Raw genomic sequence first — 15,395 nt, forward strand, 5'->3', positions numbered from 1 at the left:
CCGGTGAATCTCTGTGTACAGTGTGTGACGATGTCATACTATACGGATCAAGAGGATGGAAAGCTTTACAGAGTCACGCAACCTTGGTGAAACACCGAAAACAGACATTTCTACTGAAAAGTAACTACTCGATCTCAAGCGCTTTTCGACAGCCTGGAGCATGTGTAAAAACAAGAGGAGTTGGCTAAAAAGAGTGGAAAAAGACGGAGAGGACCAATAAGCTTTTAGCGCTTGCTAAAAAGCTTAAAATGAAGAGAAAATGAAATATTCTACCTCATGAAACTGTATATTGTTGTATATACTGTAAATAGACATCCACTTTATATAATAAAATACATTCATAACCCATATATAGTAATCAGTGTGGGACTTCATTATCATTGTATGAGGTAAGAATCAACAGCTTTTTATCACATTTACACAACACTTTATGAATACAAGTAATGAACAAATCTTAAAATATGGCAGGGAATGTGTTTCCGTTTTTAGTTTTGATTTTAAGCAGCAAATTTGAAGTTACCACCTGGAATGCATAAGCAAAATTGCACAAATTTTCACTTGAAAGAATATTGAACAATCTTGGGATTTTTTTCTATTAGTTTCAAATCGTGTGTAAATTGAATACACTTCATCTTCAGCAGGTTTAGTGCCACTTTTGTAAATGGCCCCGCCCCCGTCCCGGCCACGCCCCCGTCCCGGTCACGCCCCTTTCCGCTTTTTTCATCACGAGCCACTCTCATCCCTGCCAAACAAAGCAAGTGAAAGTAGTAAAGCTGGTGAAAAAAAGAGGAAAATAGTGCACAGAACTGTTGAATTTAAGAAAGATTTGAGAGCAAAATATGAATCAGGTGTACGTGTGTCTGTGTTGGCTAAAGAGTTCAGCATGCCGAAATCGACGATCAGCAGCATCCTAAGAAAGAAAGACCGTCTTAAAGTCACTGATGTGGCTAAAGGATCTCGTGTGTTGAGCAAACAAAGGCCACAAAATTCGAGGAAGTGGAGAAACGTTTGCTTATTTTCCGAAATGAGAAACAGCTAGCAGGGGACAGTCTTAGCTAAGGTACGAATTGTGGCAAAGCAAGACAATTGTATGGAGATTTGATAAAAAAGGATCCTAGCATTGCTCCTGAAGAGTTTGATTTTAAAGCAAGCGGAGGATGGTTCGAAAAGTTTAGGAAAAGAAGTGATTCGTCATGGGGAGACAGCCGGTTCAGATGAGGAAGCTGTCGAAAAGTTTAAAGTTGAGTTTGAAAATCTCGTCAAGGCCGAGGAATCTTTTCCCCAGCAAACTTTTAATATGGACGAGACTGTGTGGATAAAGTGGTTCAGAAAATGGATGGAGGGATGTTACCTCGTCCCGTAGCGTAGGGTTGCAGAGAGAGAGTCCATAGTTACAGCCATTACTTTAGGGTTTATTAGTTCAAGGTGTAAAATAATGTACAGTGATCCCTCGCTATTTCGCGGTTCGTTTATCGCGGCTTCAGTGCATCGCGGATTTTTTCCAAACAAGAAAAAAAACATTTTTTTTTTTTTTTAAATATACATGGAGTACAGTACTGTATATGTTGCTCTATGTGACTCTCTGTTGTTTTGCAGCTTCTCGCGGACCGTTTGCGGACTTTTTGCGAACTTAAAAAAAATATATATATATTTTTTTAAACCTCTATATGTTAATTGGTCGCTACTTCGCAGATTTTCGTTTACCGCGGGTGGTTTTGGTCCCATTAACCGCGATAAACGAGGGATTACTGTAATCTACAATTATCACTATGAGAGAGAGAGAGAGAGAGAGAGAGAGAGAGAGAGAGAAAGATGTTACTTGAATTTTTATGTTACGATGTTCATGTTTATGTTAAAATTGTTAAAAATAAAACATACAAAATGTTTGTACAGTTTGTTTGTACAGTATCTTACAAATACCTTTTTACATCTGTATACGGTTTATGAAAATGTTAAAATTGTTTTCGAGACATGGAACGGATTAAAATTTATTACATTGACTATAAATGGAAACATGGTTTCGGTTTTCGAACAGCCTCCTGGAACGGATTATGGCAAGCAAGCCCCCAAGATGGGGGAGGAAAATATATTTTCTGATTTAATATGGTTTCTGTAGGAGGACAAACATGACACAAACATTCTTAACATTTTCAAATGCTGTAAAAATGTGTACAATAAATATTAAATTTCAACATTTCTGTCAACAAGGATTTGCGTCATAGCCTGCGACACACGTTTCTATTAGCAGGACGGGATGCCAGGCCGGTGGCTGTTGTCAAAAAACAGCATTTCACATACAATTCACCCAGGGTACTGGCAAAGAATGGGAATGTGGAGGGTCGAAAGAAGCATTTTTAAATGGTACACGTGAGCTACGATAGTTAACAGGCTACAAAAGCGTGTCGTTCATCTTCGGAGCCATTATGGCTGTTGCTCATTATGGCATGCGGGTGTAAGTGCGTACGTATGCGCGTGTGTGCGGGAATTGGTCGATCGCGTGAGGTTGGTTGATCGAAAAGTAGATCTTCGTTCAAAAAAAGGTTGGGCACCCCTGGTCTACAGGATGCACTGCAGTGGAAAAACATTTAATCATGAAGGCTCATTGTGTATTTGTAGACAACTTAGTCATTTTGATAGTAGGCTAATATACAGGTAGATAATATAGATACATACAGCATGTGTTGCCTTCATTATGAAGCTTACATAAGGCTTGTAATTTTTTGTGGCTCCAGACATATGTTTTTTGTTTTGTTTTGGGGTTTTTTTGGTCCAATATGGCTCGTTCAACATTTTGGGTTGCCGATCCCTGGTCTATATGATAAGCTTAGTGATGAAGAAATGCAGTCCACATTTACATACTGCATCGTGTTTCATGAAACAGTGATATGGATGTGTATTTCATAAGTAGTAAATATTTAGTAAGTTTGTACCTGTACTTGTTGTCGATAAACTATCATTTCTCAAGCTAACCCATGGGTGGCGCTAAACGGATTAAAGAAAAAAAAAAGTTCACACGAGGCGGCCATTAAATGAGTTAAAAAGGTGGAAAAGGAGAAAAAAAATTGAAAGGACATCCCATTAGGGGGAGGTGTTGGGCTCTTACTTATGCCTCCCGATTTTGAAAAACCAAGATGAAACAGACAAGCGGGACTGCTTCTTTAAAACTTTCAAGGTGGTACTACTGAGTCTTTTTTTTTTTTAAAGCTACAAAATACAAGGGTCATTCAATAAATAAGTGATGATGAAGCCAAAAGTGTTGTGAGTGACTGGCTGAGACAGCAGTCCAAAGATTTTGACGCTGAAGCTTGTGCGCAGATGGGGAAAATGTGTGACAGTGCTCAGAGACTACAGTGAAACTCCTCTACAATGAAATCATGTTTGCAGCATGAAATTTTTCACAGCAGGGGACTTTTCACGATAGCAAATTTTATCTCAGATGTAAACACACACACACACACACACATATGTGTACTCTTTATTTTTATTCCAATAGTGCATAAGTATGAGCATACACTTATTTGACACTTCATATAGCCAGCGTAGAAAGGAAAAAAAGGAAAAGAAATTGCGAAATTTACGATCAGCATTCACTTTCATTTCCATACGTTTCTTGCATTGTCTTTTACTTTGCTTCCTCCATCTTTCATTTTTATTACTTTTATCCTGTCTTCAAGCATTAAAGCTTGTCTTTTCTTCACTCCTTGGTCTGCAAAGGTCCGTTTTGTAGCCATTTTTAGCAATGCAACGTTCGTGCTGCATCTGAAACTAACAATAACAAATACTTCCTGCACTACTGCGCATGTGTAAGCCAGTGTGGTGTTTGCTGTTGCCTTTTCCAAGCTAAGCAGTAGGAGTCGCTGAAGGCTGAGGTTGGATTTGACTTTTACAGAAGGCTTGTTTTCCTTGTAGTGAATCTTGTTGCGAGGCAAGGGCAGAGAAAAAGATTTCATATTACGCAACAGGGCGATTTTCGTTGAAGGGGGAGCAGAAAAGTGGGAATGGCTTTAATGCATGGGAGTTATTTTCACACTAGGGGGCATTTTCGCCCATGTAAGTTTTGTTGTAGGGGGGTTTCACTGTATGTTGAAAAAAAAAAGTAAGCTTCTATCTGTATTAGAAGTAAAAGAAAAATTCACCGTATTTATTGAATGACCCTCGTAAATGAAATATTGATTGGTTTGCCAGGGTTGTACTATATAAACAGTTTGTCCATGTGTCCATTTTTTTTTTTTTTTTTTTAATGTCAAAGGCCCTGACCACGAATCATCTCGAGAATATCAGACTCATAATCAGCTGGGTTCTCCAGGTTATCAGAGAGCAACTCTACTACTGGCTTGTCCAGCAGGGAGGCTGGGTAAGTCATGCATGATCATTATCACCTGTCGTTTTGATATGCTGCTGTACTGATTTATAGATTGATGTTTTGTTTTTGTTTTTTCTGTCTTTAATTATAGGAAGGTGTTATCCAAGGATGGTCTCACTGGCGGACATTCACCTTAGTGGCATCGATGATTTTAGTGGCAACCATTGTTTATTATAGGCGAACACGCTGACAAATGGCTGTCACAATCTCAAAAGCAATACTTCAGTTAAGAACTAGTCGCTACCAACATTTTCATTTGTTCCTACGTATGTTTGTTTGTTTTTTTTTACAACCATGAATGACGGTCAGTTATAAACCAAAGAATGGGTTAAGACAGGATCATTGATCATCGTTATCCTAAATAGAAATGTATGGAAACTGTCCTGTGGACATTTATATCTTTGTATTCATCACCAACTGGTCTTCATTGTCTTTAGTTTGGAGTTGCTGCTGCACTTCTTCAGCCGGATGGCCGCAATGGGTTTCAACACATTACACATCTAATAACTACTGAATATGTCACTAGAGTTTTGAAAATGTTTGAGTGAGTCTCGTTTTTTTTTTTTTAATTGAGATGTCATTTGTAATTGCTATTTTCTGCAGAGTAGATGGTTTTAACTGTAATAGATATGGTAGGCACTGACTCACCAGTTTAATATGTTTGTCATAGATTGAAGTGTTTTTTTCTGTATTTTTCTTGATAATACTTTATTGGTATTAAATGTGACTCTCCGATTGTTTCTCTCCTCCATCTTGTCCTTGAACATTAATTATTCAGAGGTTCACACTTTTGTCAAAACAAGTAAATACATTAAGACGCATCAGTGCTTTTGTTCTAGAGTACCAGTAGTCGTCATCATTGCGGCCCGCAGGAGGATATTTTGTGGTCCTCTACTTGACATCAAAGTTAAATGCCGGCCCCCACATTTTTGTTGGTGACTTGGTTTTGTTTTTTGAATTGTGTATGGATTACCATGGAGGCGGCCTGGTGATCCAGTGGTTAGCACGTCGAACTCACAGTGCAGAGGTCGTGGGTTCGATCCCGGCTCCGGCCTTCCTGTATCCAGCCTTGCATGTTCTCCCGGTGGCTATGTGGGTTTTCTCCGGGTACTCCGGTTTCCTCCCACATTCCAAAAACATGCAGGGCAGGCTGATTGAACACTCAAAATGGTCCCTAGGTGTGAGTGTGAGTGCAGATAGTTGTTCGTCTTTGTGTGCCCTGCAATTGGCTGGCAACCGGTTCAGGGTGTCCCCTGCCTACTGCCCGAAGACAGCTAGGTTCGGCTCCAGCATGACCTGCGACCCTTGTGAGGATAAAGCGGATCGGAAAATGGATGGATGGATGGATGGATGACCATGGCTTAGTCCCATGAAAGGTTTCGGCGAAACATGATTCTGAAGTGACACCAAGTGGACGAAAAGATTGCCCGTCTCCTTTTTCAAGACCTTGTGTGTAGCTTAATTTAAAGAATACAGATCGAATGTTTGTTTGTTTCTTTCGTTTTTGTTTTTTTTGGAGCACAGCTGCACCCTGAGATGTCTTGAATGCACAGAGACAGCTGACGTGCTCAGGAAATCAGACATCGTTACTCATCTGGACACGCTGAGAATTATCCTAAATACCAGGGAGTTGAGTGCCCTACTTTAATGCATGGGTGGGTAATTTGTGGTGTTGGGACACAAGCAACAGTATAGACACACAAAAAAAAAGTTCAGTTAAGAGGCTGTTGGAACAATAATAGCTTGGCAGCAGATTGTATATAAACCAATGACATAAAACAATTATTTTTCCAAAGAGGCCATGTAAGGAACTTGTAAGGTTTTAGAGGGCCATGTCAACATGCTCATCAGTCATATTTATCGACAGACTTAAATATTGTTTTAATAAATTGCTGCTTGGGTTCATGTGATATGTTGCCATAATTACAAATAAAATTACAGAATTTTTATAAGCATTGATTAAAATGACATATACACACAACTTGGTTTATAGACAAATATTAACATTCCATCACTATTTTATCAACAGTGACACAAAATTGTGTTTACAGGGTGCATCTCTTTTCAAAGTCCGCTGACATTATGAACACTGACCACAAAGTCATATTGGTTGTTCTTAGTTGGGGCTTTTACCTCCACTGTGCAGGAATGGGCATGATGCCGACGTGAGTTGTTTGACACTGGCACTGTTCCCTGGTTAATGATGAGGATTTGTTTCAAATAGTCCCATAAGTGGTTGTAAAAAACACTAATGTAGCGATTATCTGCATTTCTATTCCATAAAGACAAAGAGGAATCTTTTTTTTGGTCATCTCCAAAGAGGATCTGGGGAATCTGTTTCATCTCCAAGGAAGGTGGAGATTAGGTCCTCCTCCCAGGAGAGTGCGAACATTACATCCAACTGTGAACACAGTTAAAAACAAAAACATTTTATTTATATTGCGCTTTTCTAGATATTCAAAGTCGCTCTCCCTTTGCAACATCATTCATCATCATGGGATGAAGAATGTAAAGGACGACGAGGAGAGGACTGTTATGATCCTGTCTCGTTTGACTTGATTGTGTTTCAGCTCCAGCTGGAGTGAGGGGTGTTATCCTCAGCAGGCGCACCTGTGCCACGTTTCCGAAGCAAGCTTTGCCGTGTATTGAAGGACTGCCAAAATGCCTCGTGATTGTTGGATTATTTTGCCTTGTTCATGACTTTGTCTCCAAATGCTTAATTTTCGAGACATTTTTGCCTCATAGCCTTGCCTCGTTCATAGTTGTTTTTTGTTTGTTGTTCTTGGAAGTATTTAGCCTTATTTATTCTCGGTGTATGTTTGTGTATCGAATTCTCTTGTCCTTTTGAGTTGACAAGCAATTTACATTTTTCTTGCTCCTTGCCTTTTCCAAGCGTTATTTAGTTTGTTCTCTAAGTAGTACTTTGTCGGTCTTGTGTTTTTGTAAATAAATATATTTTTGTTCAAAGCCTCTTATCTCTGTGGAATCCTTGTTCTGGATGGAATCCTTCGGTACATCTGACAAGGAGCAAGCACCAAACCTTGGGGAACACCTTGAGTCAGAGGGGTTACGGAAGAGGAGCATTGATTGATGAGGATGAACTGTTGTCGGTTTGCTAAATAGGACTGAAACCAGGACACGTCTTGAGGTGGGACGGAAGGATGGAGTGGCTGATGGTGTCAACTGCTGGTCAGGTCAAAGGATGAGATTGCTGAAATGGCCAGAGTCAGAGGAGAGAAGAAAATCGACTGACTTTGAGTAGAGCTCTTTCTGTGGCGTGGAAGATGTGGAAATCAAAAGCAATGGCAACGTGGCCCAATACGTTTTAAGTTATGGCAAAACAGATGGCGCCTGAGTAGGCAGCCGTCAGCAAGTGCTCTTCAAGAGCCTTGCGTTTTTTTGTTGTTTTTGTGTTTGTTTTGTCACTTTGTGTTTGTTGTTACGTCGTGTGGACCTGATAGGGACTGTTTTCAGCATTTTTGGCAATGACATTCGTCAAATAAGAAGAATCTGTGTTTGGTGGTTGCGCCTTCTCGGCGGCGCACGTGTATGAGCACTGATTTGTACTAGCATTTTCCTTACATCATGCATATTCACTTCCCTTTCGTGCATCTATCTCAACGGTTCTCCATTCCTATCACTCCACTCATATTTATAGCATTTGTCCATCCACTTGTTTTGTTTTTTCACATCCTTTGCCGCCGCTTCTTCTTCTTCTTAATTGGCGGATGGCAGCTAACATTTGAGGTCCATTATCGCTACCTACTGTGCCGGAGAGTAGTAGACTACTCTCCGGCTATTGTACAGTAGCTACTAGGTAGCTACTGTACAATAGTCATGTACTACTACTAGTAGTACATGACTATTGTACAGTAGTAGGAGAAAAACCAAAACCCCTAAATTAAATGTCTTAACCCCGTTTCCCTTAAAATCGAAAACACAGCCTTGCACTTAATCTCTTCTGTCCTGAGCACATTTTAAAGACTAAACACTACCACCACACTCTTACTTAATTTTCTCCAAGTGTACCGTTTTTTTGGGCACAAACACAATGATAGCCCCCCCCCCCCCACACACACACACACACACACACACACACACACACACACTTTTGTAGTTTCCCGAGTGGGACGTGAACCCACGCCGAAACCTGATGAGTGTACCACCACGCCAATCTCAGCCCCTACTTGTACAGAAGACCTAATTTTTTTTTACGTTCGAAAATGAAGTCAGACAATACATTAAAACGATTAGACACTCACAATCAGGAAAAGCACTCAAAGACTTTTTGTAGAATACATTTCTTTTCCTGTTTGTTTGTCTGCCCTTGGTTATCTGTGTTCTTGACTAAAGCAGTAAAAAAAAACAAATATAAAATACTTGGACCGTCTTCCGCGGACGTCAGTCGACGTTATAATTATCTTACTTGACCACGTTGAATTTGCCTGCGTGTGCGTGTGTGTGTGTGATGTAATAGTAATAAACGGCCTACGTCTGCGATGTAAAACAAGACTGTGTGTACAAAAAATAAAAAATAAAAAAACTGCATTTAAGGGTGGGACAAGGCTGGCAGTCCATATATGACCCAAAGTTGTTCATTGATTTCTGGGCCACAGACTTCACTCAACAACTGGCCCACATCTTGTTTGCCAGAGTCAAGCCAGTGCCTCCTTTGCCACTACTGGGCTATGTTGGGCCCGCATGCCTTATTCCAGTGCCGACTCAATGCCACCTATTCCAGCTTCATGCTGAACCTGGACCAAACGTCTTTGCTATGTGGGGAGCTATATTATTGGTGCCACAAAGGCACAAACAACGCAGGAAGGAGTTTGCGGTGCTGAAGAGACGAGCACAATTTTCAAATGTTTTCATGCCAGCCCTGCAGGGACACACACAGGCCAAAAAACAAACAAAAAAAAAAAACAAAAAAACAAGAGATAGTATCCCTGGGTTATTTACTGGGCTCGGGATGTCTGTTGACATCAACAAGTGGGTATCTAAACATCACACGAAGACAAGAGCCTATTTAATTGTTCTATGATTCTAAAAAAAATATATATATATGTATACTAATAATTAAAAGTAAAAAAATATGTGATCATTTAACAAACAACAATAAAGAAACAATTTCTCAGCATTTTTTCCTCCTAACAATTTGAATTAATGAATGAAAAATGTGCCCTTTTATTTGCATGTATTTATTCATGATTAACCCTCCATTTCACCCCAAAATTCCATTGTCAGGTTTCCCAGTGCACAGCACGTCAGGCCAGTGGCATTTGTGTCAAAGGGCCAACAGAAGTCATGCCAATACATGTCAGTGTCTCCAAATACTGTTTTTTTTTCCAATTTTGTCTTCTGTATGTTATGTATGGGAAGTACATGATGAATTCATCTTGCTTCGTCAAGTTTGTCCATCTGTTTGAGCCTTCTAAAAAGATACTTGCTGATTAGGGCAAAGAATTTGTCAATGTTTTCAGGACCTCCGTCTTTGTCAGAAATTATCTTCATCACAGCTGTCAAACACAAGGCCTGGAGGGGATATCTGGCCTGCTACTTCATTTTATATGGCCCTTGAAATCAAACCAAGTGTGTGACCTTTCATGAAACATCTGAAACCAAATTCCATTGTAACATACATATTTTAAAAGTAGCTATCCAACAATTAATTGCGTACTTTGGATATAATAATAAAGGGAGATGATTCATTTATGATTAGTTTAAATGGTCTCACAGTTGAAACGGCCCTCCACTGGAAAATGCAACTAGAATGAGGCCCGTGAATGAAATGAGTTTGGCACCCCTGAACATGGGCTTGCTGCATTACTTTTTTTTTTTTTTAACATATACCAATGTTGTTTATTGTCTTCCTTATGTATTAGGTTTCAACTTGGTTTCAACTGCTTTCCATTGTGAGCAGACGTCTTCAATAAACATTTTTATTTTAAAATGAGTGTGGTTTCGGTTTTCGAACAATTTCGGTTTTCGAACAGCCTTCTGGAACGGATGATGGACGAAAACCGAGGTTTGACTGTATATATATATATATATATATATATATACATCCATAATAATAATACAATAATACACATAATCATGAGTCTATCCATAAAACAGATTATGTATGACACATCTAAGTCTATGGGCGTTAGATATGAATTATTTAATAATTTAAGCAGGGTCGCAGGCGTGAGGCAGCCAAACCCAGCTTCGGGCAGTAGGCGGGGGACACCCTGAACCGGTTGCCAGCCAGTCGCAGGGCACAAATAGACGAACAACCATCCGTGTTCACACTCACACCTAGGGAGAAGTTAGAGTGTTCCATTAACCTGCCAACACATGTTTTTGGAATGTGGGAGGAAACCGGAGTACAGTACCTGAAGAAAACCCACACAGCCACCCACCTTATTATATATATATATATAAATCTTTGATAGTGATGGCTTTCAAAGCTGACGCTTTCAAAGTTAAGAATCCATCCCAGGCCAGACAGGAAGCAGCTCAGCAAGCAGGAAGCAGCAAATTAGCCAGGCAAATGGCTGATAAAGCTGGCGCAAGCCTCATTAAGAATCCGGCCCAGGCTGGACAGGAAGCAGCTCAGCAAGCAGGAAACAGCAAATTAGCCAACCAAAGTGCAAGAACCAGCTATCTTAACCCCAATGTTGAAACTTTAATCCGTCACCACAATCAATTCAAGCCTGAAGACATCACTTGAGCTTCGTTCTGTAAGACTCTCATCGTGGTGTCACTGGCCGCAATAGCTCACCTCATTTGACATCTGCCATTACCTCATTAGCGAGATAAAAATGGGACTGAGAATAAGGCCGGAGTAGCGACAGGAGATAAAGAAAACTCCCTTGAGTCTCTAATCGGAGAAGTAACTGTGGCCAAAACGCAGGTGAAACTTTTTTTGAAACTATTTGGTGGAGGTGAAGCAACTATGCACGCAGAACACGGAAAAAGATAAATGTAGTCTGGAACTTGAACGGCGTGTCGACGAGCCAGAACAATACACCCGAATAAATGATGTGGTGATTAGAGGTATTAAGGCCCGACCACGCTCCAATGCACGAGCGGTTACCGCATCGATCGTGGTGAAGAAGATATGCTCTCAATGGGGCAACAAGTGACAGCTTACATTGATATGAAGTTGATCAAGGTGGACTTGAAAGACATCGAAGCATTCCATTCGCCGCTCACAAAGTACGGGCAACCGCCAACTGCCATAAGGAGATTTATCAATTGGAAGAATAGGTCGGCGCTACTCAAACTGAAAGGCGTGAACATTTCCATAAATGATTACTGGACGAACAGGAACGCTGAAATTGCAAAAAAAAACAAAACAAGCAGGACAACTTCAAAGGCAACAGAAGATTCAGCACACCCGTAAGATATTTAGAACTCATTTGACAGCAAGGTCACATAACTCACCACATCGTCACGATGCAAAAAACACCAAAGAATGACCTGGACCTGTTCCCAAAAAGTTCTACAGCATTGTGTGAAATCAGATGACAAACTGTCCATGATAAATTTTAAGTCGAAGCATGCATGCAAATTTTGATTCTGTCAAAGAGTATCTGCAACATTTTATTTGTCCTTTCTGTATTGTAGCCATTACAGAAACTTGATTCAATATTGATGTATGCATTTTTGTTTGGATGATTATGAATTTAGGTATAAGAATAGAGACAACGGGTGGCCGGGGATCGACGGGTAAGCACGTCGGCCTCACAGTGCAGAGGTGCAGGGTTCGATTCCAGCTCCGGCCTCCCTGTGTGGAGTTTGCATGTTCTTCCCCGTGCCTGCGTGAGTTTCTCCGGGTACTCCGGTTTCCTTCCACATTACAAAAACATGCATAGCAGGTTAATCGAACACTAAATTTCCCTAAGTATGAGTGTGAGCACGGATTGTTGTTCGTGTGTGTGGACAAGGTTCATATCCCAGACATTAATTGGAGTCTACCCGCAATTGTTTTGCCACGCCCATTCTTAACAGTCCACCGAACCAGGAAATATCAGAGCTGTCAATCCTCTGACAAAGTATTTGCATGGATAAGGTACCGAAAAAAGATCATGATTTGAATAAAAGTATTAAGTAAAGATCACGCACAGTCACTTCCACCTTACTGGCTGTATGACTGAGCTATTGAACCTATGTCTAACTCAACCCTTCCTAGCTCTCGCCGGTATCGTAGCCTGAACAAGAAGCCTTAAAGGAGCATATCTCCGGTGCGGGACTAATCCGTCCATCTGCGTCTCCTTTACTGAGAAAAAAAGATAAGACATTGAGGCCTTGTGTAGATTACAGAGGACTTAATGAAATCACGATTAAGAACAAATATCCCCAACCTCTGATAGATTCGGTCTTTGGTCTTTTACAAGCTGCTACCGTTTTCTCGAAGTTCGATCTCCACAGTGCCTATCATTTGGTTCGTCTCAGGAAAGGGGATGAATGGAAAACAGCCATCAAAACGCCTTTTGGGCATTTTGAAATTTAGTTATGCCCTTCCGCTTGACGACTACCCCTGCTGTATTTCAGAACCTTATTAATGATATTTTAAGGGATATTCTTAACGTGTTTTTTTTGTCTATCTAGATGACATTTTAATTTTTCAAGAAACATTCAGGAACATTGCCAACATATGAGGAAGATTCTTCAACATCTCCTTGAAAATCGCCAGTAAGTGAATATGGAAAGGTGCGAATTCCAGGATTCATTCCAGGATTTATGATAGAGAAAGGGCGGCTCAGAGCTGATCCTAGCAAGACCCAGGCAGTGCTAGAGTGGTGGACGACCACTACTCAAAAGTAGTTGCACAGGTTTCTCAGTTTTGGTAACTTCTACAGATGTTTTATCAGAAACTATAATCAGAAAGCCGCCTCTTTAACTCAGTTGACCTGCAATAAGTCGGCATTTAAATGGAAGGATGATGTCGACTCTGCCTTTAAAGAACTGAAAGGGTTATTTTCTAACCCACCATCCAAACCCTGACTTACCTTTTGTTGTCAATGTTGTCGGGTTGGATTCATGAGTGGGGGGCGTACTATCCCGGCGATCCCCGGTCGACCAAAGACTGCACCCCTGCACATTGTTCTTGAGAAGACGCACACCTGCTGAAGTGACCTACGATGTGGGCAGTGGCGGACCCTGAGGGCCAGCAAGGCCTTCTCTGCTGGCCTAAACATTCTCAGAAAAGTATATTTACTTTTCTGAGAACAACATTAATTTGTTATTTTATTTTCATAAATATGTAAACAAAATTATTCTCTGTATTCTTTACGTCATATTATTTCCACTTAGTCGAGTGGCTTTCAATGTTATTTTAAATAACATTGAAAGCCACTCGATAAATAACTTATTTATTATGGTAGAGTTTTTAACCAATCATATTTCAGATAGCTTGTGTTGCCAGGTAAATTAAAATTGTTCGGGGCCTTCAGATTAAACAGAGAAGGCCCCTGTGCACTGTAAGTGAACGGGCACAGTCAGGTTTCAATAGCCAATCAGATCACGAGTCTCAGACTCGTGATCTGACTCGTATGCGTACTAGGGCCAGCTAGAAGGCCTTACGTCGAGACTGGCCATGCACGTTCGGTGATTGGATTAGCGCCTTTTCTGTTTCCTGAGAATTGTATCCTGACTTGTTGAATAAAGATTAAAAAAAAAAAAAAAATTGGATGAGCGCCACTCGCGAGAGCTGTCAATGCATTTTAACCCAAAATGGCTGAAGGAGAAGACGTTGATCTGGTTGTGGAACTACTTTCCACACAATTTTCAAGACGGTCCTTCCACGAAAAGCTGGATATTGTGCAAAGAGGTCGCCCAACTCCTGCGCTAGTTAGCCTGTCCCAGCAAGGAAAAGGGTTTGTCAAAAAAAGGTGCGTTTAAAAACGTTTGGGGACACTCGCGTAGATCTGCAGCTCGGTGAACAGGCAAGCCGGGAGACGGAGCTCCACAACAAAAAAGTAAAAAAAAAAAAATAGTGAGATTAAAATTATACCAGAAACACGACCGGGCAAAAACGGCTATCAACATTAGCTTCCATGTCGATAGAGAAGGACTTGCTAATGGACCTGAAAACTGTACAACAGAGCCACTGAAGTGTTCCTGACAAAAGAAAGGAGGATCGACTTTATTTTCAAATAAGCAGATGCTGTGGAGAACTACATTGGTGAGTAAATGAATTTTATTTTACATTTCTTCTTGTCATTTTATTTCGTTAGTATTAAATTCATGGTAACGAAATAAAATGACAAAGATACAAAAATGTATCAAATAAATCTGCTCACCTGCAATTTATAATGGCGCATTGTAGTCACCTTCGTGCACGAAAGTTCGTTCAATCTCAGCTGCTCAACATTTTCAGTTATTTGCTGTTGTATCGCCGATTTTCAAAATGCAAATGATCTGTTTATTTTCAAAGAATAGTTTGTTTTGTTATTGTTTGGTTGGTGTCTTATATGAAACTGCGACATTGCGCAATTTATTGGACAGACTTGTTGAAGATCACACAGCGTAATTTGGGTGGCATTTTATTTCGTATTTTTAAATCATCTTGAAATTGAAAGTTTTTATGGTCAGTTAATTTAGTTTCCTGCTCTTAATTGTGAATGCATACTTGATGGTTTTAAATGCTCCTGAAATTAAGTGCTGCTTGACGAGCCTATACAGTATTGTGTTCATGTATGTGACGTCACTGAAGGCCGAAGGTTGAAATGCACGGAGAGCCACTGGATGTGGGTAACCGTGAACTTTTGGCTGTTGTCTTGGCACCACAGGAGTGGCGTCACTGGCTTGAGGGAGCTAAAGAACCTTTTGCAGTATTAACTGACCATAAAAACTTTCAATTTCAAGATGATTTAAAAATACGAAATAAAATGCCACCCAAATTACGCTGTGTGATCTTCAACAAGTCTGTCCAATAAATTGCGCAATGTCGCAGTTTCATATAAGACACCAACCAAACAATAACAAAACAAACTATTCTTTGAAAATAAACAGATCATTTGCATTTTGAAAATCGGCGATA

At 40.3% G+C, this 15,395-nt stretch overlaps 1 protein-coding gene and 1 long non-coding RNA gene across 2 annotated transcripts in view; one reads left to right on the forward strand and one right to left on the reverse strand.

Annotated features, from left to right (window-relative positions):
- Positions 1 to 3,480, reverse strand: part of LOC109508061 (uncharacterized) — a 19,440-nt gene extending 15,960 nt beyond the window's left edge. The window contains exon 1 of the long non-coding RNA XR_002166589.1: positions 3,347 to 3,480. This is a non-coding gene — a long non-coding RNA (uncharacterized LOC109508061). The remainder of the gene's footprint in view (positions 1 to 3,346) is intronic.
- LOC109508060 (apoptosis regulator BAX) overlaps positions 1 to 5,103 on the forward strand; it is a 31,648-nt gene extending 26,545 nt beyond the window's left edge. Inside the window, exons 5-6 of the mRNA XM_019857888.1 lie at positions 4,250 to 4,354; positions 4,455 to 5,103. Coding sequence (XP_019713447.1) covers positions 4,250 to 4,354; positions 4,455 to 4,553 — 204 coding nt within the window. The 3' untranslated portion in view covers positions 4,554 to 5,103. The remainder of the gene's footprint in view (positions 1 to 4,249; positions 4,355 to 4,454) is intronic.
- Positions 5,104 to 15,395: the final 10,292 nt, after the last annotated feature.

The sequence above is a fragment of the Hippocampus comes genome, unplaced genomic scaffold (genome assembly GCF_001891065.2).
Source record: "Hippocampus comes isolate QL1 unplaced genomic scaffold, H_comes_QL1_v1.1 scaffold154, whole genome shotgun sequence".
Taxonomy (NCBI): Eukaryota; Metazoa; Chordata; class Actinopteri; order Syngnathiformes; family Syngnathidae; genus Hippocampus; species Hippocampus comes.